Source organism: Macrotis lagotis, chromosome X (assembly GCF_037893015.1).
Source record: "Macrotis lagotis isolate mMagLag1 chromosome X, bilby.v1.9.chrom.fasta, whole genome shotgun sequence".
Lineage (NCBI taxonomy): Eukaryota > Metazoa > Chordata > Mammalia > Peramelemorphia > Peramelidae > Macrotis > Macrotis lagotis.
The window spans coordinates 204,949,444-204,974,403 of NC_133666.1; the positions used below are offsets into that span (position 1 = coordinate 204,949,444).

The 24,960-nt window shown below is 32.9% G+C and overlaps 1 protein-coding gene across 10 annotated transcripts in view; it reads left to right on the forward strand.

Moving 5' to 3' along the window:
* The window catches only part of LOC141499840 (fibrillin-2-like), a 151,071-nt gene that overhangs the window by 92,629 nt on the left and 33,482 nt on the right, over positions 1–24,960 (forward strand). For 8 of the 10 annotated variants that reach the window (XM_074202606.1, XM_074202609.1, XM_074202612.1 and 5 more), the window contains 5 exons: positions 1,182–1,334; positions 2,217–2,342; positions 3,814–3,933; positions 9,845–9,967; positions 18,717–18,875. In XM_074202606.1, the coding sequence (XP_074058707.1) occupies positions 1,182–1,334; positions 2,217–2,342; positions 3,814–3,933; positions 9,845–9,967; positions 18,717–18,875 (681 nt within the window). The remainder of the gene's footprint in view (positions 1–1,181; positions 1,335–2,216; positions 2,343–3,813; positions 3,934–9,844; positions 9,968–18,716; positions 18,876–24,960) is intronic. The other 2 variants (XM_074202610.1, XM_074202614.1) reach the window with 2 other exon arrangements.

Consider the following 24,960-nt stretch of genomic DNA (forward strand, 5'->3'; position numbering starts at 1 on the left):
CAAAGAATGCTAAAAGTCCTAGAGAAAGGTCTCTAGGATAAGGGGCAGATAACAGAACTTTTATGTGATACATTGAGAAAGTAAAGAAAAAATAGTCTTCACTGTTTCAAAAAGTATCCTTATCAACAAGATCACACATCCTTTAAACTACTACTTCAAAATTTTTCTTGACTTCTTTTTTTTCAACATGGCTAACATGGAAATACATTTTGCATGATTTCATATGTATAATGAATATCACATTCCTTGCCTTGGAAGGAAAAGAGTATTTGGAACTCAATTTTCTTAAAAAATGTTGTGAAATAAAGAATAGTATAACAATGATAAATACTATGTTCATCACTGATACTATACTGAAAATTACCCTCTTGGTTCACTTCTAGAACTTTGTTACTGGTGTTTTATGCTGTATTTCACATATGTTTGTGGTAAGGATTAGCATTCTGTATGATTTACTTCACTGAATGTTGTATCCTACTTTCTGGATTTATATGATATTGAGAGAAAAAATGTATTTTTTTGTTAGGCTACAACATGACAATGATAGAAAAAGGGTACACAAGAGACAGACTGCAGATTATTTATGACATGTTATCATTGAGGAATGCATCACTGTAAGCCACTGTAATCAACATGATGCTGAATCTCACTGAAGTTTATACCTGAGATGACAAAATTAAGTCCATCTTCGAGCATATCTAGCTGGATAGGAACTGCTAAGACATACAACCTAATAAATTAGCCTTCAAGAAACCAATAGAACTTGAATAGGTAAGGGGAAGCTGGGTGGTGCAGTGGATAGAGCACCAGCCCTGGAGTTCAAATCTGGCCTCAGACACTTAATAATTACCTAGCTGTGTGGCCTTGGGCGAGCCACTTAACCCCATTTGCCTTGCAAAAACTAAAAAAAACCTAATAAAAAGAACTTGAATAGAACTTGAATAGATATTGTTTAGTTTTATTTACATGAGTCTTAATTTCTTTGTAAAATTTCACAAGACAAGCAGATATTGCCATTTTTCTATAGAGTATTAAGAGTAATAAAAATAAGTGGTTTGGTCCAAAATAAGGTGCTTAAACTGCTAAACTGTATGCAACTAACAACTTTGAATTAAACCAATTTCATACTATCTTCTTAAATAATTTACATTTTTTTAAAAAAAAAAAAAAACACTGCTTAGATACCCACCGGAGCTTCTGCTTCAAAAATTTTGAGAATGGAATTTGCACAGTAGCAAAAGCCTTCAATACCACAAAGGCAAAATATTGTTATAACAAAATGCCAGGAGAGGACTGGAGTAACCTTTATGAACTGTGTCCCAAAGATGATGAAGGTATGAATTTTAAAGTACTGCTGATTTTTGAATGGGAAAAAACCAATGTAACTGTTAAAATGAAATTTTTATTTAGGTAGTAGGTATATTTCATTGAATAATGATATAGACAAGCTTCTTAAATTAACAATTTGTCCAACTATATGAGTAATATACAATTCATGATCACTTAATAAAACTTAGAATTATCTGTCTTCAAAGGAAGAATTTAGGAGGTAGAAGACTGGGGTAGAGAAATTAATGTTACAAATTTCATTAAAGTTTTCATTTGGTATTGCATCACAAAATAGCTCATAAATTGAGAAATTATATATTGTAAACCTGAATTAGTATGGGAATTTTTCAGGAAGATAGAAACAATATCATAGATCTACTTTCATTTTGGAGAATAGGAAGTAAGTTATAGGTTATTTTGTATCAAATTCAAGGTCATTAGACCTATTTCTTCAGATGGGGGAAAAAAGCAAAGTTGAATTGATATATTCTGGGGAAGTACTTTTTTTAATACTGGTCCCTCCCTCAAATATGTTAGGCTTTGCTTTTGAAATTGTAAATAGAAGCAAAACACAGAGTTTATTTTTTAATGGAAAATAAGTATTCATTAATCAGGATAACTGGGAATTCTTTTGCAATATTTCTCTGCAGTTACTTTCCAGGATTTATGCCCATATGGCCATGGAATTGTCCCTAGTCTTCAGAGGAAATTCACAAATTTTCATTTAACACATGACTATTCCTGTTACTCTGCAAAATACATCCATCTACTTAGAAAATTGTGATGCCAGTACACTTACATGTCTTTTAATATCTGAAAATTTTCTTGAGCCCATCCAGTTTGTCAAATGAAAAAATATATAGAAGACTGGGAATTTTGTTTTTCAGATGTCATTGAATGTTTTGAAAACCCATGCATTTGTTTAAATGGTCAGCATATCAACATAGATGAATCATTTGACTATGAATGCCCCATGGTTTACAACCTAGATTATTTTGCAGTCCACTGTGTGGGTAAGTCCCCAAAACTCATAATATTAGATTGGAAAATATATTACAGAATCTCAGACATATAAGATACCTCTTCTTTAATCCACGGTTCTCACTGCAATATCCTGAACTAGCAGCAATCTGTTACTTAAACATTTGTGATAAAAGGGAATCATACAGTAAATCCTAGAATTTTTCCCTATATTAATCTAGTAGTTTCTGATAAAGAACCCTATAGTAAATCAATTATATTTATTAAGTATCTGTTCTGTGCAAGTTAGTACTGAAAAAATGCCCCAAAGAAAAAAAGTAGGTTATACTACCTCTCCTTATCTACTTTGCATATCTCTAATTTTTATAGCATTCAGTTCAGCCCTTTATATTACAGATTAAAAAATGGGTGCATCAAAAGGTGAATTGACTTCAAATGACTAGTAAATTCCTGAGCTGGAAACTGAACTTCATTTCCAAGTATATCTTATATTTTCACTTCATCTTTCTATAATGTACATACTTAAAATCCACTTATTTAAGTCCAGGAAGAGGTCTGTCAGGTAACCAATGTAGAATATTTTCTGCTTCTTTCTTTTATTCTGTACTCCAACACTATCCTATGGACCAGATAATTGCCTGAATTCTGTCCTCAAACAAAAATACCAACTATATGATCCAATTTAATTGTTCACTCATATATATATATATATATGTATATATGTATATGTACATATATATATATATATGAATTACAAAGACAGAAACAAAAAGTTCTACTCTCAAGTTACTTACAGAGATACAAGAAACAAGTAGATACAATATGTAAATAAATAAATGTAAAAGCATTTAAATATCTCTTTCAATCTCAAATCAAGCTTCTATTAAATGGAGATTAAAAAGAAGGGTGCCTTCCAGAAAGTAAAGGCTAGAGAAGGAATGGATAATTCATGAAATAAATTGACAACTTTCACTAGAACATAAAGTCTATAAAGCAGACTATATAAATCTAGCTGGATTTAGCTTATGAGAGGCTTTCGAGTTTTAGTAGTTTATATTTTATCCTAGTGGCAAAAGAGTGACATTGAAGATTATTGTGCAGTGTGTTGATATGATCATATTTGTCTATTAGAAAGATCATTAAAGCATCTATATCAAAAATAAGAAGGAAAAGCCAGGAATCTATCAGGCTAGACACAAGAAGACTATTGCTATAATTGAAGTGAAATGCTGAGGACCTGTAGAAGATGAGCAAAAAGAGAAGTGTGTAAGAGATGTTATGGAGGTTACATATAAGAAATGGCTCAGACAGAAAAACACACAAAGTCTACAAAGTTGGAAGAAGAACACATATGAAAGTCTTTTTCCCATTCTTCCTCTGTTCTGCCCAGTTATATTGATTTTCATGAATCTACTCTACTGTAATCTACTATCTTTCTCAGAGACCTGAGTGTGAATATGCATATGTCTTAAAATAATTATTCCAGATTTTCTTTCCTTCCAGATACAAATGACTGTTCAACTGGGACTCCATATGGAAATGGAACGTATATTAATGTATTTGAGAGTTTTGAATGCAAGTGCAGTGATAGATTTGAGCCAAGTTCCATGATGAATACTGAAGGTAAGCCTATATTTTCCTGTGCCTTGATCCCCACCTTCCTTGTTATTCAGAAGTTCTTTGCTTGTTTGTTTTGAGGTAGGGGAAGGTCTATGATTTCATCAGTATGGTTAATTCTCTATAAAAGGAATTCCCTTCCATTGATGCAGATGAAAATTTTTTGTGCAAAATAAACTGAGACTTGCCTACAGACACAGAGGTAGAAACAAGACATGAACCTAATTCTTCCTGCCTACAAGAAGTGCCTGTATGAAACAGCATGCTGCCTCTCAAATTTTCTTTAATTAATTATATCCTTCATATATAAAAATACCAACTATCAAAATAGATCTCTTGTATATTATCAATACAGCTATTCCTCTTAATATCACTATTCCATGACCACAATAGATATTATCACCATAGTGCAGGTTTAAAGATGTTAAATGATATGTTGAAGATCACATCATGTTCAATGAATCATGAAACCATGAACTTGAAGAAAGGTATTCTGACTTCTCATTCAGTATTCTTTCCACTACACCAGATGAATAAGTGTTTTTTAGATATGTGGTTAACCCATAACCTCAAGAAGGGTTGCTTTGCAGCTGTCACCACCATCACATTTTTAAATCTACTTATTTTTTATCTCATCTCTTTCATATATCACAATGAGATAAATTGGTCATTTTTCTACTTTATATTCACTCTGTTTATAATTATATCATATTGTCTGCATCTTCTTCAATGTTCCTTTTTCCATCCTTTGATTACCAAGTTCAAAGGCAAACACATTCACTCAACTGAATGTGTTTGGGCCTCAGCTAGGCTTAGGCAAATTTAATGTGAAATGTATTAAATAAGGTTAGTCACTGAGAAATAAAACATATAAGGCACAATTCCTGGATCTTACAGTCTAAATAGAAGGTAAGGGCACATATAGAGGTGATTATAATGCAAAAATATGTGATAGCAAATGGATATGTGCAAACAGCATTGTGTGAAATCTAAGGGGTAAAAAAAATGAACATTACTTGAGTAAGAGACAGAGCCTAATGATCATCCATCATTTCATTAGACCATCACAATGAACATGTATAAATGTGTTTGTTTTTATTACTGTTCAGATATCAATGAATATACCCAGAATCCATTGTTATGTGCTTTTTTGCTGTATAAATACCTTTGGTTACTATGAAAGTGCTTGTCCTGCAGGCTATATCCTTAGGGAAGATCAAAAGTTGTACAAAGGTAATAATATATAATAAGTAAAACCTATTTATATACTTAATCTTGTAAAAGATTATCTATCTATCCATCTATCCATCTACATCTACATCTATCCATTTATATATCTCTATCTCTATCTTTATCTCTATCTCTATTTAATCTCTATATCTCTATCTCTATCTCTATCTATATACTCTTCTTAGCTTCATGTCATTATGATTATTTTTTTAGAAGTCTGACAAAATTGCTTTAGGCATCCTAAGGGGTTGATGGAAAGGGGAGAGTTTTTTTTCTTTAGACAAAGGAGATTCAGTCTAAAAAAGAAAAATAAAATTTTGGTTTATAGAGCAAAAGAGTTATTTTAAAATGCATCTTCTTGCGCTTTGAACCTGAACCTATTCCCAAGGTTCCTTTTGTTAGCTATAAAGTTTTTTGTTTCTTACAGACTCAGATGATTATGTTGAAGGTTTATGCAACTATGAATCCAGAGGCATGATGTGTAAGAATATGATTGGTACTTTTATGTGTATCTGCCCCCCTGGAATGACCCAAAAGCCTGATGGGAAAGGTTACATAGGTAATGTTTGGAAAAAAGATAGTGATATTCATTTTTAAAATCAAAAACAAAAAAGCTAAGATCAAATTGAGTAGTTTAGTTCAACAAAACATACTCCCACCATAGACATTAGTCAATAAACATGAGCCCACAAAACAATTCTATCTTTTTTCATTAAATAGTTTGTTAAATCTGCAAAATTATAGCTTCCAACTTTTTTCTCTTCTTACTCCATAGCCATTCTTAGTAAACAGAACCAAATGTTGGTTGCTGTATCTTTGGCTAATTATTTCATCTTTAACTTAAATGATGCCAAGTGTTTCAAAGATATATATCCCTTCTGAAGTTTCTATTCCCCTTAGATAAATTTGCTAACAAATTGGTATTTAATATCTTAGTATATTTCATTTTTCTTAAAAATCTTCCCAAGTTTTAACTGAAAATCATTTCCAATAAACTATCCCTGGGGACAAAAAATATTTTGATGTTTAGTTAAAAAACATACCAGATTGCTATTTTGGGATTTTCTGTGTGAATAATAGTATATTCTGGCATAGTCTCAGTAAGAAATTACTTATGGTGGAGACAGGATGGTAGATTAGAGGTAGAACTCTTTCAACATTCCCCTCCTAACTACTTTAAAATGACACCTCAAATCTTGGAGTAGAGCCCATAAAAAGTCAGAGTTGAAGCATTTTTCCAGTCTTAAAAAAAGTCCACCAGAAGGAAGGAGTACACAAAAGTACAGTATCAGAGGTGAAAGCTCCAGATGCAGCTTCAAGAGCTTTTTGACCAAAGATGGTAAGGGACTCCGACAGTGGTCAGAAAGAGATTATAAGGGACCCTTTGCTAACATTGGGTACAACTGGCATTATTTAACAATTTTATTGCCTATTCATAGTTCTGATAGGAACACTGAGGGTCTGTTTCCAAAGGAGCAGAGTCCGTGGTCTCAGTTCTAAGGAAAAAAAAAATTCTGTTTGTGGCTACATGTGGAATTGGGACCCTTTCCAGTTGAAGACCAGAATTAAGACCATAACTCTCTCAATATCACACCACCTTGGAGCACCCAAAACTTGCAGATACAGAAAACTAACTCCGAAAACAGCAGTACCACAAAAAAACCTTAAGCTTGGGACAATGTCTTCCCATTCTTAGGTAATAAATTTAGCATAAATTTCCATCAAGAAATGGAATGAAAATTTGAGCAAAGAACAAAAAAGATAACTTGACCATAAAATTCTTCTATGGGGTAGAGAAGACTAACATAAAAAATTTAGAAGACAAGATACAAACAAAAAAAAATATACAAAAAAATACAAAAACCAAGAAAAATGCTAATTGGACCCAAGTCAATCAAGAATTCCTGAAAGAATTGAAGAATGATAAGCATGGTAGAGGAAAATATGTTGATGTAAGAATGTATAAAATGAAAAGTAACAGCTTGGGAAAAAGAAAAAAAAATCCTGGTAAAAAGCACCTTGCGGGGGGCAGCTAGGTGGCATAGTGGATAAAGTACTGGCCTTGGAGTCAGGAGTACCTGGGTTCAAATCCGGTCTCAGACACTTAAAAATTACTTAGCTGTGTGGCCTTGGGCAAGCCACTTAACCCTGTTTGCCTTGAAAAAACAAACAAACCTAAAATAAAGCACCTTAAGCAAAATTGGCCTGAATTGGCTCAAAAATTGACTGGAAAAAAAGCTTCTTTTAAAAGCAGAATAGGACAAATAGAAAACAGTACAAAAGTTCACTGAAGGAAAAAAATGCTTAAAGATTAGAGAAATGGAAGCTAATGCTCCATGAAACATTTTACTACCTTCACAGATAAAAGACTGAAGAGAGAGCAAGAAATGGTAACTGAAATAGCCTAGATTTCATCTTTTACAAAATATAAAGGAAAAATATGAAATAGATATCAATCTAAAAATCATTTCCTGTAAAAGATCCCAAAATGAAAACTCCCAGAAATAATATAGCCAAATTACAGTGCTCCCAGTAATAGTGAAAAATGAAGAAACCAGAAAGAAATAATTCAAATATTGTGAAGCCACAGTCAGGATCACACAAAATTTAGCAGTATCTATTAATAATATCTATTGGGGTCACGGAATAGTGCTATTAAGAAAGATTGGCTGTATTGATAATGCATAAAAGATCTATTTTTACATATGAAAAAGAATATGAATATGACTTGGAATATGACATTCTGGAAGGCAAAGGAACTAAGATTATTTAAACAAGAAACACAAAACTAGCAACACTGAGTTTACTCCTTCATGGGAGAAAATGTATATTTAATGAAATAGAGAATTTTCAAGTATCCTGATGAAAAGTTGAGTGACCAGCAATGAATTTTTTAAAAATGACATTCAATGGGGCAGCTAGGTGATGGCAGGGGATAGAGCACTAGACTTGGAGTCAGGAGGAACTGAGTTCAAATTCAGCCTTGGATGCTTACTAATTGCCTAGCTGTGTGACCTTGGGCAAGTCACTTAACCCCATTGACTTAAATAATTAAAAAAAATAAAAATTACATTCAAAACAAGGCTCAAAAGAAGCATTACAAGGTACACAATGAGAGAGAAATCATAGGATTCTTGATATATAAACTCATAATGGATTTTAGAAATGTTTACATTTCTATTCAGGAAGAAGAGTATGTAATTCCTAAGACCATTATCCTTATTATGGCAGTTAAAAGGAGTTTACATAGAAGACATAGATATGATTTGATTATATTGAAAAAATTCCCCTCCTCAAAAAAATGAAGAGGTTTAATGGGAAAAGTTTTCTCATATAAAGGAGGTACAAAGTACTTTGACAATGAATGGAAAAGTATGGGAGGCAGGCAATGCTTAAATATCACATTGGAATTGATGCAAAAAGGAAAGAAAACTATATATGTATATTTGTATGTAGACAAGTTGTGTAGAGAAATTTGACTTACCCACGAGGGAAATACAAAGGATGCAATGTAATGTAATGCAATATATTATGATAATACAAGGTAATAATAGAAAGTAATATAATAAAATGAGGAAGAGGGTGATAAAAGGGAGGGCAGATTAAGGAAGGCAATGATTAGAAGCAAACTAGGCTTTTGAGGAGAAACAATAAAAACAGAAGAAAGAAAATGTGACAGAGAGATACAAAATTAATAATCATAACTATGAGTGCTAATGGAATGAACTTGCCCATTAAATAATGAATGGATAGAAACCAAGATCTAATTTTTTTTCAACAAAAGACACTCTTGAGAAAGAAAGACGCACAGACAGTTAAAATAAAAGTCTGAAACAAAATCTCATATGTGTCAGAGAAACTAAAAAATAACAGGGATAACAATCATGATCTCAGGCAAAGCAAAGGCAGAAATAATGACAATCAGGGAAGCTACATATTGCTAAATGTTATTATAGGCAATGAAATAAATCAAAAAATTAAGGCTAGTTTCTTTGATAAAATATAGATTTGAAAAAAGGATATCAACAGGCAGTTTCCAGAAGACATCAGAGCTATCCATAGAGAAATGCAAATTAAAATAACTCTGATGTACCACATCATACCTATCAGTTATGGAAGAAGAAACAGATCAAAAAGAAAAAGTCATAAGAAAGAAGAAAATACTGGAAAAAATAGGCTTCGATATGCATTGATAATCCATCATTATTAGCTCTTTGGATATGCATAGGATTTTCTTTCGTGATTCCTTTACATTATTCTGGGTTCATTATATTGCTGAGAAGAACTGAGTCATTGTAGTTGATGGTAGATGTAGATGTTGCTGGTACTGTGCACATCATTTTTTCTGTTTCTACTCATTTCACTTTGCATCAGTTGGTACAAGTCTTTTCCGGTTTTTTATTATTTCTTATTGTACAATAGTATCCCATTATATTCATATACCACAGCTTTTTTAGCCAATGCCCCAATTGATGGGCAACTCTCTATTTTCAATATTTTGTCACTATAAATGGGCTGCTATAAATATTAGTATCTTTTTTTGGTCATCTTTGGAATACTGACCTAGTGGTTTTATTGCTGGTTTAAAAGTTACTAACAGATAAGTTGCTCTTTGGGATTTGCCAAAACTTTTTCCTTATCAGCTATTTTCCCTCTATTTTATTGTTTGCATGATATTTTTCTAAAGGTGAAAATGAATGCTGGACAAAGTCAGGATTCTGTGAAGATGGTCATCATAACGTTGTTGGGAGCTATAAATGTGAAAGTAAAGAAGGATTCCAGTCAAGTTCATCTGGGATTGATTGCCTTGGTAGGTTGATATATGAATACACATATGTATGTGCATATATGTGGAGAAAATATAATTATGTGTGTAAATATATTCTCATAATAGAAATATTGATCCTGAATATTTCTTACAATTAGATGGAATTCATGGAAAAATTACAGTGGAGCAATAAATTATTTGTGTATAATGTCATATATGCTAATATTAATGAAAAATACACGTGATACTTCTGAACCAGATTAATTTTATGATGCTTATGACATACAATTTAAATTTTGGAGATTTAATGTTATTAGTCAGAGCTAGAAAATATACATTGTGGCAAAATATTTCACCAGGAAGCAAATATAGTGTGTAGATTTTTAAGAAAATGGGAATTGAGTTTTAAAATTAATTAAAATCATCTTGCACAAAACAATTATTTATTGTTCAACCCTTAGAATGATGCTAAAATGCAATTATCTGCCCACTATTCAAATTCTAAACTGTATACACATATATTAGTCACTGAAATTAGTTTAAAATTGTATATTGCTCTGTTGTTTTTTTTATCATTAACATAAATGAGCTATCTCTTTTCAAATTTGTAATATTGACCCACTCTCCAGTTTGGGAAAAAGAATAACTGTTCCAACAGACAGGAACTGCAACCAAAACTATCACATGTTAATGCACCTAGTACAATCATGATTGTTCATGTATCGTGCTTTCTTGTGAAGTTATATCATTTTGAACAAGCACTACCAATGAATGTTGTGTAACATTGCCCTTACATAAAGAAATGAATAGGATTTAGAGACATCTGCAAAATTAAGTAGCTAGACTAATCCTTTTTTGGGGAGTTTGCAAAACAATGGAGTTATATGACTTGTGGAAGATCACACAGCTTAGTAAGTATTAGGTGTCTAAGACTAGATTTGAACTCAGGCCCGCCTGATTCCAGGTCCAGTGCTCTCTCCATTGCACCACCTAGCTGGATGAAATCCATGCTTACAGATGAGAAACCAAGGTATTAAGAAGCTTAACTTGTCAAGTATAAAAGTCCCAAAATTACTCATCTCATATTTCCTTAAATTCGCTTTTCTCAAAACCCATTTTTTGTTGCATGAACAATCTGTGATGCTTTAAACAAGTTAAACAGATCCCTAACAGTCCCCTATGATTTTATTATATAGGAAAACTTATGCAAAATAACTTTCTCTCTCAAAGGAAAATTTTCTGGCTTACTAAAAAGCTAAATAACTTGCACAGGAACAAACAGCCCAGAGGTGGGACTTTGACTCTAAATCTTTCTGACACTGGGGCTAGTTCTCTCTCCATTGTGCTATGTTACCCTATGCTACCAAATTTAGAGTAAATTTCTTCCAGATTCATTTTCCATAGTTGTCCCATTTCAAGTACAAAGAAAAGATTGCAAGTTGTGACATGTTTTGGGACTTGAGAATAAAATCATATATATAGAAGGGACTTCAGAGACTATCTAGTCTTACTTTTTCCTTTGTTAGATAAGAAAACAAGGTGCAGGGGATACTTCTCCAAGGTTGCAGAGTTCTAACTCTAGAGCCAGAGATCTTTATCCTACTATGCTCCTCAGCCACCCCAAGGGAGTTATATCTTAGTTCTCATTAAATAGCAAAGAAGTTCTGGGGCAACTAGGTGATGCTATCTGATCTTGGACAAGTCACTTAAAACATTGCCTTGCAAAAAAAAGTATTCTACTTGAGATCCTGAATTTACAGTCTCCTGCTTTAACCCTCCTCAATATTCTCTCTATCCAGTTCAGGATCCCTGGTTCCTTAATCATACCTTAGTCTCCAGGGCAGCTAGCTGGAGCAGTAGATATAACTCTGACATTGGTGTCAGGAGGATGGGATTTTGAATCCAATCTCAGACACTTTACACTTACTAGCTGTGTGACCTTGGGCAAGACACTTAACACTAGTTGCCTTTCATCCTAGGCCATCTCTAATCATCCCGATTCATATCAGGCTACTGGACCCAGATGATTTTGGAGGAGAAAGTAAGGATGGTAACTTTAGCATAGCATCCCCTCACTCTAATCCAATTCATGTGCTTGTCATGGCATCACCTCTCTGATGATGTGGTCTTCTTTGAGAATGAAGGACAAATATCATCATCATCATCATCACCTTGGCCTCCTAGTACATTATCCATTAAAGCACTGCCCTTATTTAAATCTCTTGCTCTTCTTTTTTTTCCCTTTCAACATATCCCTTTCTTCTACTTTTTTCAAATCAGGGTTGCACTTCACTTTTCCTTTTAATCAAAAATCTGAACATTGAAGGAGGAAGAAATCAATCAAGAAATCAGTCTTAAGTTCCTGCTGCCATGCATTATAATACTAGAAATACAAACCCAGGAAATGAAACAGTTCCTATTTTCAGAGAAGATCATTTATGTTTAAGATATAGAGAGATTATACAACAAAGTGTGTATACTTATCTATATCTGTATATACCAAATAAATATATAGAATTAATGGAAAATATGTACATGATTGTTAAATATATTGACTGTATCCACTAAAGATGGAATTTTCTGATCTCAGCTAGGCTCTCATTACTGCATAGAAATTCTACTAATCATGGGTGTTCAAGCTTTTAGCTCTTCTTGGCCATATCACCAACAAAATCTTGTCAAGGGCCACATATAAAATTTAACATTGATTTATTATTGCAGTGTAGCCAATGAGTATTATCATAAAATGTAAGAATGTCACATGAATGCACCAAGGGTTTCATGCTGTCTGTGGAGCCATGGGTTGAATACACCTGGTTTTAATCATCTAATTGATTATATATCATATACAACACATTGACAGTCTCAAATTCTCTCTTCTCAATTTGCTGACGACTCTCACTATCTGATTTGTCAGCAAATTACTTTACTTCCTACTTTATTTAAAAGATTAAAGCCATCTGCCATGAATTTTCTGATTACCCCAATACTGACTTCCACAATGATATTGCAGGAACTATAACCATTGATAGCAGATTTAATTACTTGTCATCTATAGGAGTTGCATTTTTTTCTTTCACGTAATTTGGAGTGAAAAACAATAAGTACCAGATGTTTATAGTCCAGATTTGGTCATTTACAACTGACTTCTTAACCTGAATCACATATTGGTTGTTTGCCTTATGTAAGAGACAGAATAATGTAGAATCACAGATTATAAACTAGGAACTAATTAATAGAAATATAAAAATATACTCTTATTTCTTCCTGATTGATGGAGAGGACCATCTGCTGGTGTTTTGCATGCTACTCTTTTTGGGAAAATTAAGTCTTAGTTGTAGATAACAATATTCTACTAGTATACCATTTAAGAGAAATGAGTCACAGAGGAAAATATAAAAGCAAGTATAGCAATATAACCAGTCTGCTCCACAGAGTTGATGAAAACTAAACATCAGATTAAAGTATGTGGAATATGTCAGAAAGTCAGTACTGTATTGTTAGATAAAATCAACAAGCATGTTAAAACAGAACTTTCCTCTTAAATATTTGTTCAATCATATAGACTGTACTTAGAGAATTTAAAGCAAAATAATAGTTGAATACTTTATATTAGTATATATTAGACATATTAGTGGTTTTCTAGTAGGGTCATTTGTCAAGGACAATTTAGAGAAGATTCTTTTCCCAACAAAAGTTAAAACTAAAGGAATTCTGAGAACCTGTCTCTGACAATCACCTGAAAATCAAAATTTTATTTATTTATTTAACTTCCCTGGGCCTACGTTTACTCATTTGTAAAATTAGAGAGTTGGATTAAATTTCCTATGGGGTCCTTTCCCGCTTAACTATGATTATCATCCAAATTATTTTTTCCTCTGATTTAAAAAAAAATTTTTGCCAGTTAAACTCATTCATTTGTGATTTCTCTTATTTCTCTTCTCTCTCTCTCTCTCTCTCTCTCTCTCTCTCTCTCTCTCTCTAATTTCTTTCTGTCTTGAATACAAATATATTAATTTCTTGGCTGAATCCAACCTCTCAAATTATCATTCTATATTTTTTCTCCTTTAGAAATGGTAGTCTATATTCACTGTCTCCAATTTATTATGCACTCCTGAGTTACTTGCATTCTGACTTCAAATCTTACCACTGTTCTAAAATTGTTCCCATGGTTATTGATAAAATATTCCTATTTGCCCAATCAGAAATATAGAATCTCAAAATTAGGTAAGACTCCTATTTCAAGTCAAATGTGAATAAGAATCTCCTCTACAAAATAACCAAATAGTAATCCATAGCTCATTTCACTTTGAACTAGGTCTAGCAGTTAAGATTTTACTCTGTTTCTACAACATTGCTCCTAATTCTGTTCTCTGGAGTCAAACAGAATAAGATTATAACTATTTTCTAGTTAATGTAAATAATGAATCTCTTGAAGTTATGTTATTCTAATTTGTTCTATATGTATCTATTGCACTGAAAGCAATGCTCATAGTTTATATATTTATAAATTCTAGCAGTACAGATTTGAATACATGTGACCACTCCTTTGAATTCATTATTCAATTCAATTAGGATAGATAAGTTAAAATAGATATCTATCACATGCCCCCCTAAGTATTCTCTTCTCTAGCCTAAACATCTCCACCATTTCTTCAACCTGACAATATATGGAACATACTATAATTTCTTTACTAGTCTAGTTGTGTTCCTTTGAAATTCTCTAGCTTTTCTATATCCAGCCCTTCAAATGCCAAGAGACTTGCGCAGCATCCAGAAGTCCTATTTTCTATCAAATCAGGCCATGGAGTGAAATGGTTCTGAAAAAGGCAAGTGAAAAGTATATCTTTGTACAATATTCCCCTCACTTATAATAAACATAATTTTCAAGTCTTGCCACCATTACCTTACTTAGTGTGATCCTCTTCAAATTCAAAGGACAATTATTATTATGTGGAAATACTGTTCACAAGATATAGTTTGATCAGTTCTGAGCACAATAAGACTTGCCTAATAAAGTCCTGCACATGATGCTTTTTAAAATTTTGTTTTTTCAATTACATATAAAGATAGTTTTTAACATTTATTGTTGTAATATTTTCCACCTCTCCTTTTCCCCCTCCCCTTCCTAGGATAGCAAGTAATCTTATATAGGTTATTCATGCACAGTCAAGTTGTACATATTTCTATATATGTAATGCTGTGATAGAAGAATCAAGAAAAAAAGAAAAATTCTGAATAAAATAATGAAATGATAAAGAAAACAATGACAATAGTATGCTTTGATCTGCATTCAGATTCCAAATGTAGTTATCTTTCTCTAGATGTGGATGGTTTCTTTTATAATTAATCTTTGATTACTGTATTGCTAAGAACAGCTAAGTTTCTCAAAGTTATCATCACACAATGTTCTGATACTGTGAACAATGTTCTCCTGGCTCTACTCAGTTCACATCAGTTCATCTAAGATTTTCCAGGTTTTTCTGAAATTTGCCTACTCATATTTCTTGTTATGCAATTTTTCATATTATATACCACACCTTGTTTTAACCTTTCCCCAATTGATGGACATCCTTTCAATTTCCAGTTCCTTGCCAACACAAAAAGAACTGTACATGTGAGTTTTCCCCCCTTTTTATGATCTCTTTGGGATGACAGACCTAGTAGTTACTATATTTTTTCTTAATGAATCCAGGCTAATATAAACATTGTTGGCTTCCATTGCCTAACACTGACTTTGTAGCCTTTCCAAATGTTTCTTATTTAGAACAACAACTTGCTAGCTACTTACCCCATGTCTTAACATCTGTGAAATTAATTTTTGACCCCAAGTATTACATTTTCATATTAAACTTATTAGATTAAACATTTGCAATTTTGAATTCTGACACCCTTCTAAAATGTTATCTCTCCTAGTTTTATCTTATATGAAAAGTACATAACCATGCCCTCTATGCTATTTTCAAAGTCATTGAAAAAAATGAAAAAGTTATTGACAAGCACAGAACAAAACAGAGAACTATTGATACTTCAAAGCTTACATCAAACCTGTAGTAAATATTCTTTGGATCCAGTCATTAAAACAGTTCCAAATCCATCCATTTATACTGTAATACAACTATCACCACACACACACACACACACACACACACACACACAACATTCTGTTGATCTTCCAGCCTAAAATATAAAGGGTCAATCTGACATGACCTGTTCTTGATGAAAGTAAAGTGACTCCTTGTGATCTTTTATTTTTCTATAGCTTTTCAAAAAGCATTTATTAAAGCATTTATTGTAGGCCAAGCACTGTGCTAAATTTTTCGGAAAAAACAAAACAAAACAAAACAACCACAGTAATACAGTCCCAGGAATTACTTGAATTGTGGAGATAACATGTCTGGCCTTCCACAGTTTGTAATATTTTCTCCTTCAAAGTATGTGGGAGGGAAATACTCTCCTTGTTATTCCTCAAATGATTTCTTCTCAGTGGTTTGACTGAAGGTGTATATTGATAAAACACTAAACAATTCAAATACTTTATGTAACTAATTTGATCATTTTATACAAAATCCACAGTGATAGACCAAGTTTCCTCAGTCAATTCAAACAGATTTGCTGCTCAAATGTTATTCAGTGGAGATGTCTTGTTCATATATGTCATACCTCTGATTGATTTATTAGGTCAAAGTACATCTCAATTGAATTAAAGTATCAAGATATGACATCTATTTTTTAAATTTCATTAAGTGAAATAGTTCAATAATCATTCTTTTCATGAACACTTTGTATCCCTCCTTAATCCTTATCACATGCCACTCTTTAGCATAAAATTTATGTACATGTCATAGCCTCCTTATTTCTTTGCAAGCCTCTTGAATTCAAGGACTTGTGTCTAGTAGATAACAGTCCTTTCTTTTATAAAAGACTTTTAATAAGCTATGATACAATTACTATCAATTGAAGAATACTGGAAATATTGGGCTTCTAAATAATGCTTAAATACAATTTAAGAATAGGATCTTTTTTTTGGAAAAACAAATCATATATAACTAGGTTATTTGTGACTAAGAATGCATTTTCTATTAAAAAATGCTATCAACTTCAAAAGAGTTACCTCAGTGACCATAGGAACTTCCTTTTAGTCCTCATTAATGACCTTGGTAATTCTTACTCTCCTGATCAGGAAACAAGGAGGAAGGAGGCAAAAATTAGCTTAATTATTCTAAATGGGAAGGTAAACAACAACCCATTTTCCCAGACAACTCATCTTTTAGTTTCCGGCTATTTTCCAGGTGGAGAAGGCGAAGGCAGCATCTTTGTGGCCTCTATTCCCAGCTCTGCCTACCTTCATGGTCTACAAGGTCTCTCAACATTATTTCACAGAAGATCCCTATCCCACAGACACAGCTTTCTTCTCCTTTCCTTCAGACTTGCCTCTTTAAAAACATAAGCTCTCTTTAGTCAGAGTATCAAAAATCAATTGAATATTCCAGCAGGCTTCATTTTGGATGAGGGATGGAGGTTGTTCCTGCAAAATAATGAAAGTAAGAACTCTCTTCCATGCCAGTAACTAATTGAACACCAGCAGGATAGAGACTGAGAGAATGAAGTGAGAGGGAGAAGGAAGGGATCTCTGGAAAGAGAGAACAAAGATGGGCGTTGAGAAACTGAGACTATGGAAGGTAGCAAGAGACCAGTAAACTTAGACTCCATCTCTGACAAAACTTGGACCAAGGCTATGACTGTGGTGTCAGGAAAATATAATAGGCAACAACTCATTTAGGTGGAAGAGAAAGAGTAGGAATTACCAGAGTCAGTAATGAGGACTGAAAGGAAATTCCTGTTGTCACTGAAGCAGCTCTTCTGAAGGTGGTGGTATTCAGAAATAAAACACTGGGGAATATGGATAAAGGGGAAAAGGGGGGGATACAAAAAGAGGGAAGATAACATGGAAAGCAATAAAGAGTTAGTGATTATAACTTTGAATGTGAATGGGATGAACTCTCCCTTAAAACATAAGCGAATAGCAGAATTTGTTAAAAACCAGAATCCTATAATATGCTGCTTATAAGAAACTCATCTGATGCAGAGAGATACAAATAAAGGTTAAAGGTTGGAGCAAAATATATTTTGCTTCAACTGAAGTGAAAAAAAAGCAGGGGTAGCAATTCTTATCTCAGAAAAAATAAAAAGCAGCTGCAAAATAGATAGTGTGAATAAGAGAGATAAGGAAAGAAACCATATCCTCCTAAAAGGTACCATAGAAAATAATTTCAATACTATATATGTATGCACCCAATGGTATAGCACTCAAATAATTAGAGGAGAGGTTGAAGGAATTACAGGAAGATATAGACAGCAAAACTCTACTAGTGGAAGACCTCAACCTCCCACTCTCAGATTTAGATAAATCTATCTTATCAAATTTATTCAAATCTAGTAAACTTTTTATTTAAAAAAGATTTTTGTTTTTGCTTTAATCCTTGTGCTTAAACATACATGTAAACTTCCCATACTAAGTGTCCATGGCAACACTATCAAAAGACTGAAAGAAAGATTATAAATAATCTAAGAGAAAATTTCTATAATATATTAAATAGTGCTTTTGCAATATATAGGGATTGTCCTTGGTAAACTTTTGGAAGAAAAGAATAATTATAGCAAAAGTACTCACTACAAATCATTTTGACAATTAATGACAGATACATAGATTTCTTTATAAACATTGATAACAAATACAAATCATAGACCTTTATGGTGATAGCATTTTTCCTCCACTTTATTCATGTAGACAGCAGAAAAGGATTCTGCCAAAATCTTGTTCCAAAGTCAGAATGGTGCTGTCATGGATGGGGCTGGGGTAACCAATGTGAACTTTATCCACTTCCTGTAACTACACAGTACACAAAGATTTATCCTCATAGTCCAAGCTATGTGACAGATGGAAGAGGTATGAATCTGCATACAATTTATGACAAGTAAGACTTTACATATTTCATATATTCAAAGCAAAATTAACATTTCAATAAATTCTTTTATTTTTTGCAAAAAGATGCTATAAATTCAAGCTAAGTAAATTAATTACTAACAAATTATTCTGCAAGTAAAAGAACAATTAGATCTGTTAGATAAGTTTTTTTTATAATAAGCAACTTCTATTTACCTAAAATGTGACCAGAATCTTCAAACAGATTTTCTCCATTTGTATTTTAATTATACTTAAACAGATTACATACAGTTATTCCTTCCACAAAAAATTCACAGAGACCCCATGACATGGAAAATGCATGTAAATTTTTTGATCCTCCTTCACACCAGAGAAGTTTGATTTCTTTTCTTTTATACAGTGTTTATAGTACCTTATTGTAATATTTGAGTTAAGTATTTGATCATAGCCTATGTGTAGGTCAAAATAAAAAAAATGCATGAAAAATAAATTTAAAACACAAACCTAAAAATGTTTAAAATAAAATGAATTTAAGGATACTGGTACTGAACATATTGCATGTTTAAAAATATCATATAATATACATATATTGATGCATTTCTTTTTAACTTTCTTTTTATTAAACATGTTATCTGAGTTTTACAATTTTCCCCCTAATCTTAATTCCCTCCCCCCATGAAAAGCAATCTGTCAGTCTTTACTTTGTGTCCATGTTGTACCTTGATCCAAATTGGGTGTGATGAGAGAGAAATCATATCCTTAAAGAAGAGTCAAGAAGTCTAAGAGATAACAAGATCAGAAAATAAGATCTGTTTTTTTTTCCCTAAAATAAAGGGAATAGGCCTTGTACTTTGTTCAAACTCCACATCTCCTTATCTGGATACAGATGGCACTCTCCTTTGCAGACAGCTCAAAATTGTTCCAAATTGTTGCACTGATGGAATGAACGAGTCTTTCAAGTATGATAATCACTCCCATGTTGCTGTTAGGGTATACAGTGTTTTTCTGGTTCTACTCATCTCACTCAGCATCAGTTCATGCAAATCCCTCCAGGCTTCCCAGAAATCCCGTCCCTCATGGATTCTAATAGAACCATAGTGTTCCCTGACATACATATACCACAGTTTGCTAAGCCATTCCCCAATTGAAGGACATTTACTTGATTTCCAATTCTTTGCCACCACAAACGGGGCTGCTATAAATATTTTTGTACAAGTGATGTTTTTACCCTTTTTCATCATCTCTTCAAGATATAGACCAAGTAGTGGTATTGCTGGGTCAAAGGGTATGCACAATTTTGTTGCTCTTTGGGCATAGTTCGAAATAGTTCTCCAGAAGGGTTGGATGAGTTCACAGCTCCACCAACAGTGTAATAGTGTCAAAGATTTCCCAAAACCCTTCCAACAATGATCATTATCCTTTCTGGTCATATTGGCCAATCTGAGAGGTGTGAGGTGGTACCTCAGAGAATCTTTAATTTGCATTTCTCTAATAAATAATTATTTAAAGCATTTTTACATATGGCTATGGATTGCTTTGATCTCCTCATCTGTAAATTGCCTTTGCATATCCTTTGACCATTTGTCAATTGGGGAATGACTTTTTGTTTAAAAATATGACTCAGTTCTCTGTGTATTATAGAAATGTTTCCTTTGTCAGAATCATTAGTTGTAAAGATTGTTTCCCAATTTGCTACATTTCTTTTGATCTTGTTTACAGTGGTTTTATTTGTGCAAAAGCTTTTTAATTTAATGTAATCAAAATCATCTAATTGGTTTTTGGTGATGTTCTCCACCTCTTTCTTAGTCATAAACTGCTCCTCTTTCCATAGATCTGACAGGTAAACTAGTCCTTGGTCTCCTAATTTGCTTATAGTATTTTTTTTCTAAGTCCTGTAACCATTTGGATCTTATCTTGATAAAGTGTTTTAGGTGTTGGTCTAATCTAAGTTTCTTCCATACAAACTTCCAATTATTCCAGCAGTTTTTATCAAAGAGGGAGTTTTTATCCCAATGGCTGGACTCTTTGGGTTTATCAAACTGCAGATTATTATTATCATCATTATTATCAATTTTTTCTAACTCACTAAACTAATTTTTTGGAATTTTGATTGGTAGGGTACTAAATAGTTTAGTTTTTGTAGAATTGTCATTTTTATGATATTAGCTCTACCTATCCATGAGCAGTTGATATTTGCCCAGTTATTTAAATATGATTTAATTTGTGTGAGAAGTGTTTTATAACTGATTTCAAAAACATTCTGAGTCTGTCTTGGTAAATATACTCCCAGGTATTTTATATTCTCTGAGGTTACTTTGAATGGGATTTCTCTTTCTAGCTCTTCCTACTGTATCTTGCTAGACATATATAGAAAAGTTGAGGATTTATGAGGGTTTATTTTATAACCTGCAACTTGCTAAAATTGCTAATTGCTTCCAGTAGTTTTTTGGATGATTTCTTGGGATTCTCTAGGTAGATCATCATGTCATCTGCAAAGAGTTAACAGTTTTGTCTCTTCCTTCCCAATTCTAATTCCTTCAATTTCTTTTTCTCTAATTGCTTATGCTATCATTTCTAATACAATATTGAATAGTAGTGGTGATAATGGCCACCCTTCTTTCACCCCTGATCTTATTGGGAATGCCTCTAGCCTCTCCGCATTGAATACAATGCTTCTTGATTGTTTTTAGATAGATACTGCTAATTATTTTAAGGAGCAGTCCATTTATGCCTACACTCTCTAGTGTTTTTAGTAGGAATGGATGCTGTATTTTGTCAAAAGCTTTTCCAGCATCAATTGATATGATCATATGATTTTTTATAGGTTTGTTTTGATGTAATTGAGTATACTAACAGCATTTTCCTAATATTGAACCAACCCTGCATTGCTGGGATAAATCCTACTTGATCATAATGTATTATCCTAGTGATGACTTGTTGTAATGGATTTGCTAAATTTTTATTTAAGATTTTTGCATCTTTATTCATCAGGGAGATAGGTCTATAATTTTCTTTCTCTGTTTTAACTCTTCCTTGTTTAGGTAACAGCACCATATTGGTTTCATAGAAAGAATTACGCAGAGTTCCATCTTTCCTTATTTTTCTAAAGATTTTATATAGAATTGGAACCAATTGTTCTTAAAGGTTTTGTAGAATTCGTTTGTGAATGCATCAGGCCCTGGAGATTTTTTTCTTAGGGAGTTCAGTGATGGCTTGTTGAATTTCTTTTCCTGAAATAGGGTTGTTTAGATAGTTAATTTCCTCTTCATATAAACCAGGAAACTTACATTTTTGTAAATATTCATCCATTTCACTTAGATTTTATACTTTATTGGCACAGAGTTGGACAAAATAATTTCAAATTATTACTTTAATTTCCTTCTCATTGGTGGTGAGTTCACCTTTTTCATTTATGATACTAGCAATTGGTTTTCTTCTTTGTTTTTTTAATCAAATTGACCAGAGGTTTATCAATTTTATTGGTTTTTTCATAATACCAACTTTTGGTTTTATTTATTGATTCTATAGTTTTTTACTTTTGATTTTATTAATTAATTAATTATTAATTTTTAGAATTTCTAATTTTGTATTTAAATTGGGGATTTTTTATTTGCTCTTTCTCTAATTGTTTTAGTTGCATGTTTAATTCATTGATTTCCTCTTTGTACAATTTATTCATGTAAGCATTTAAAGCTAGCCTGAGAGTAGCTTTGAATGAATCCCATAGGTGTTGGTATGTTGTTTCATTGTTATCATTATCTAGGATAAAATGGTTAATTCTATAATTTGTTTTTTGATTCACTCATTTTTTAAAATGAGATTATTCATTTTCCAATTTGTCCTGGGTCTATATCTCCTTGGCCCAATATTGCATATGACTTTTACTTCTTTGTGATCTGAGAAAGATGTATTCACTATTTCTGCCTTTCTGCAGTTGATCATTAGGTTTTTATGTTATAGTACATGGTCAATTTTTGTATAAGTTCCATGTACTGGAGAGAAAAATGTATATTCCTTTCTATACCCATTCAGTTTCCTCTATAAGTCTACCATATCTAATTTTTTTAATAATCTATTTACCTCCTTAACTTCTTTCTTGTTTATTTTATGATTAGATTTATCTAGATCTGAGAGAGGGAGTTTGAGGTCTCCCACTAGTAGAGCTTTGCTGTCTATGTCTTCCTGCAGTTCTTTCAGCATCTCCTCTAAGAATTTGGATGATATCCCACTGGGTGCATATATATATATATATATATATATATATATATATATATATATATTCAGTGTTGAAATAACTTTATCATCTATGGCACCTTTTAGGTGGATAAAGTTTCCTTCCTTATCTCGTTTAATGCTATCTATTTTTGCAGCTGCTTTGTCTGAAATAAGGATTGCTGCCCCTGCTTTTTTTACTTCAGCTGAAGCAAAACATATTTTGCTCCAACCTTTTACCTTTACTCTATATATACCTCTCTGCTTCAAATGAGTTTCTTGTAAGCAGCATATTGTAGGATTCTGGTTTTTTAATCCACTCTGCTATTTGCTTACATTTTATGGGAGAGTTGATCCCATTCACATTCAAAGTTAGGATTATTTATTCTGTATTGCCCTCCATGAAATCTTCCCTTTGTTTGTATTTTCCCCCATTTCCCCCTTCTTTATTCATATTCCCCAGTATTTTGTTTCTGAATACCACCCCTTTCAGTGTGTTTGTCCTCCTATATTGCCCCCTCCCCTTTCATTCCCCTTTCCCTTTTTCCCTTTTCCCTTCACTTCCTTTTGTTGGTTCCCTTTCCCTTCTCCCCTTCCCTTTCTCCTTCCCCCCTCCCCTTTCCCCCTTTTAATACTTGAAAGGTTAGATGTTTTATAAGTTAACTGAGTATGTGTAGGTTGACTTTAAGCCAAGTCTGATGAGAAGAAGATTCAGGTGTTTCTCATCTGCTCCCTTCTTCCCCTCTATTAACATAGTTATTCTGTACCTCTTAGTGTAATGAGATTTACCACATTCAATCCCCTCCCTCCTCCTGTCTCTTTCCTGTCCCCTTTTTAAGGAGGTAGTGTGTTTTTTTAGATCATTCTATCTGAGTCATAGAAAATTCCAAGTATCTGTCACTTCTAGTTCAGTATATTCTAATAGAGTTAAAATTTTTGAGAGTTATTAGAGTCTTTGTCCCAAATGGTGTTAAAGCCAGTTACATCTCTTTAGATAGCAGTCTCATCGATAGATCATGGATGTCCATCATTTCTGGCTAGGTATATTCTCTCTGTTAGAGTTACAATTCTCAAGATTTATGAGAATCTTTTTCCCCATGCTCAGACAGCAGTTTTTTTTCCTTTTACCACCCCCCTTTTTTTTGACTTTTCATGTGTCTCTTGAACCTGCTGTTTGATGTCCAAATATTCTATTTATCTCTGGTCTTTTCATCAGGAATTTTTGGAAATCTTCCATTTCATTAAATTTCCATCTTTTTTCCCTGGAAGAGAAGGCTCAGCTTGGTGGGATAGTAGATTCTTGGCTGCATTCCATGCTCCCTTGTTCTTTGAAAAATCTCATTCCAGGCCCTTCGATCCCTTAATGTTCATGCAACCAGGTCCTGTGTGATCCTTACTATGGCTCCTTGATATTTAAATTGTTTCTTTCTGGCTGCTTGCAGGATTTTCTCTTTTATCTGATAGTTCTGGAATTTGGCCACAACATTCCTTAGTGTTTTCATTTTAGTGTCTTTTTCTGGAGGGGATCAATATATTCATTCAATAACTACTTTGTCCTCTGGTTCCATGATATCAGGGCAGTTTCCATCACTAGATCCTGTAATATTAAGTCCAGGCTATTTTTTCTCTTCAATGTTTTCAAAAAGTCCTATAATTCTCAGGTTGCCTCTCCTCGATCTATTCTCAAGGTCAGTGGTTTTGTTGATAAGGTATTTTACATTTTCTTCTATTTTTTCTATTTGATTTTGTTTATCTGGCTCTTGCTGTCTCATGGAGTCATTAGTTTCTACAGATCCCATTCTTTTTTTTTAGAGAGGAGTTTTCTTCATTAACCTTTTGTAACTCCTTTTCCAATTGCTCAATTCTACTTTTGAAA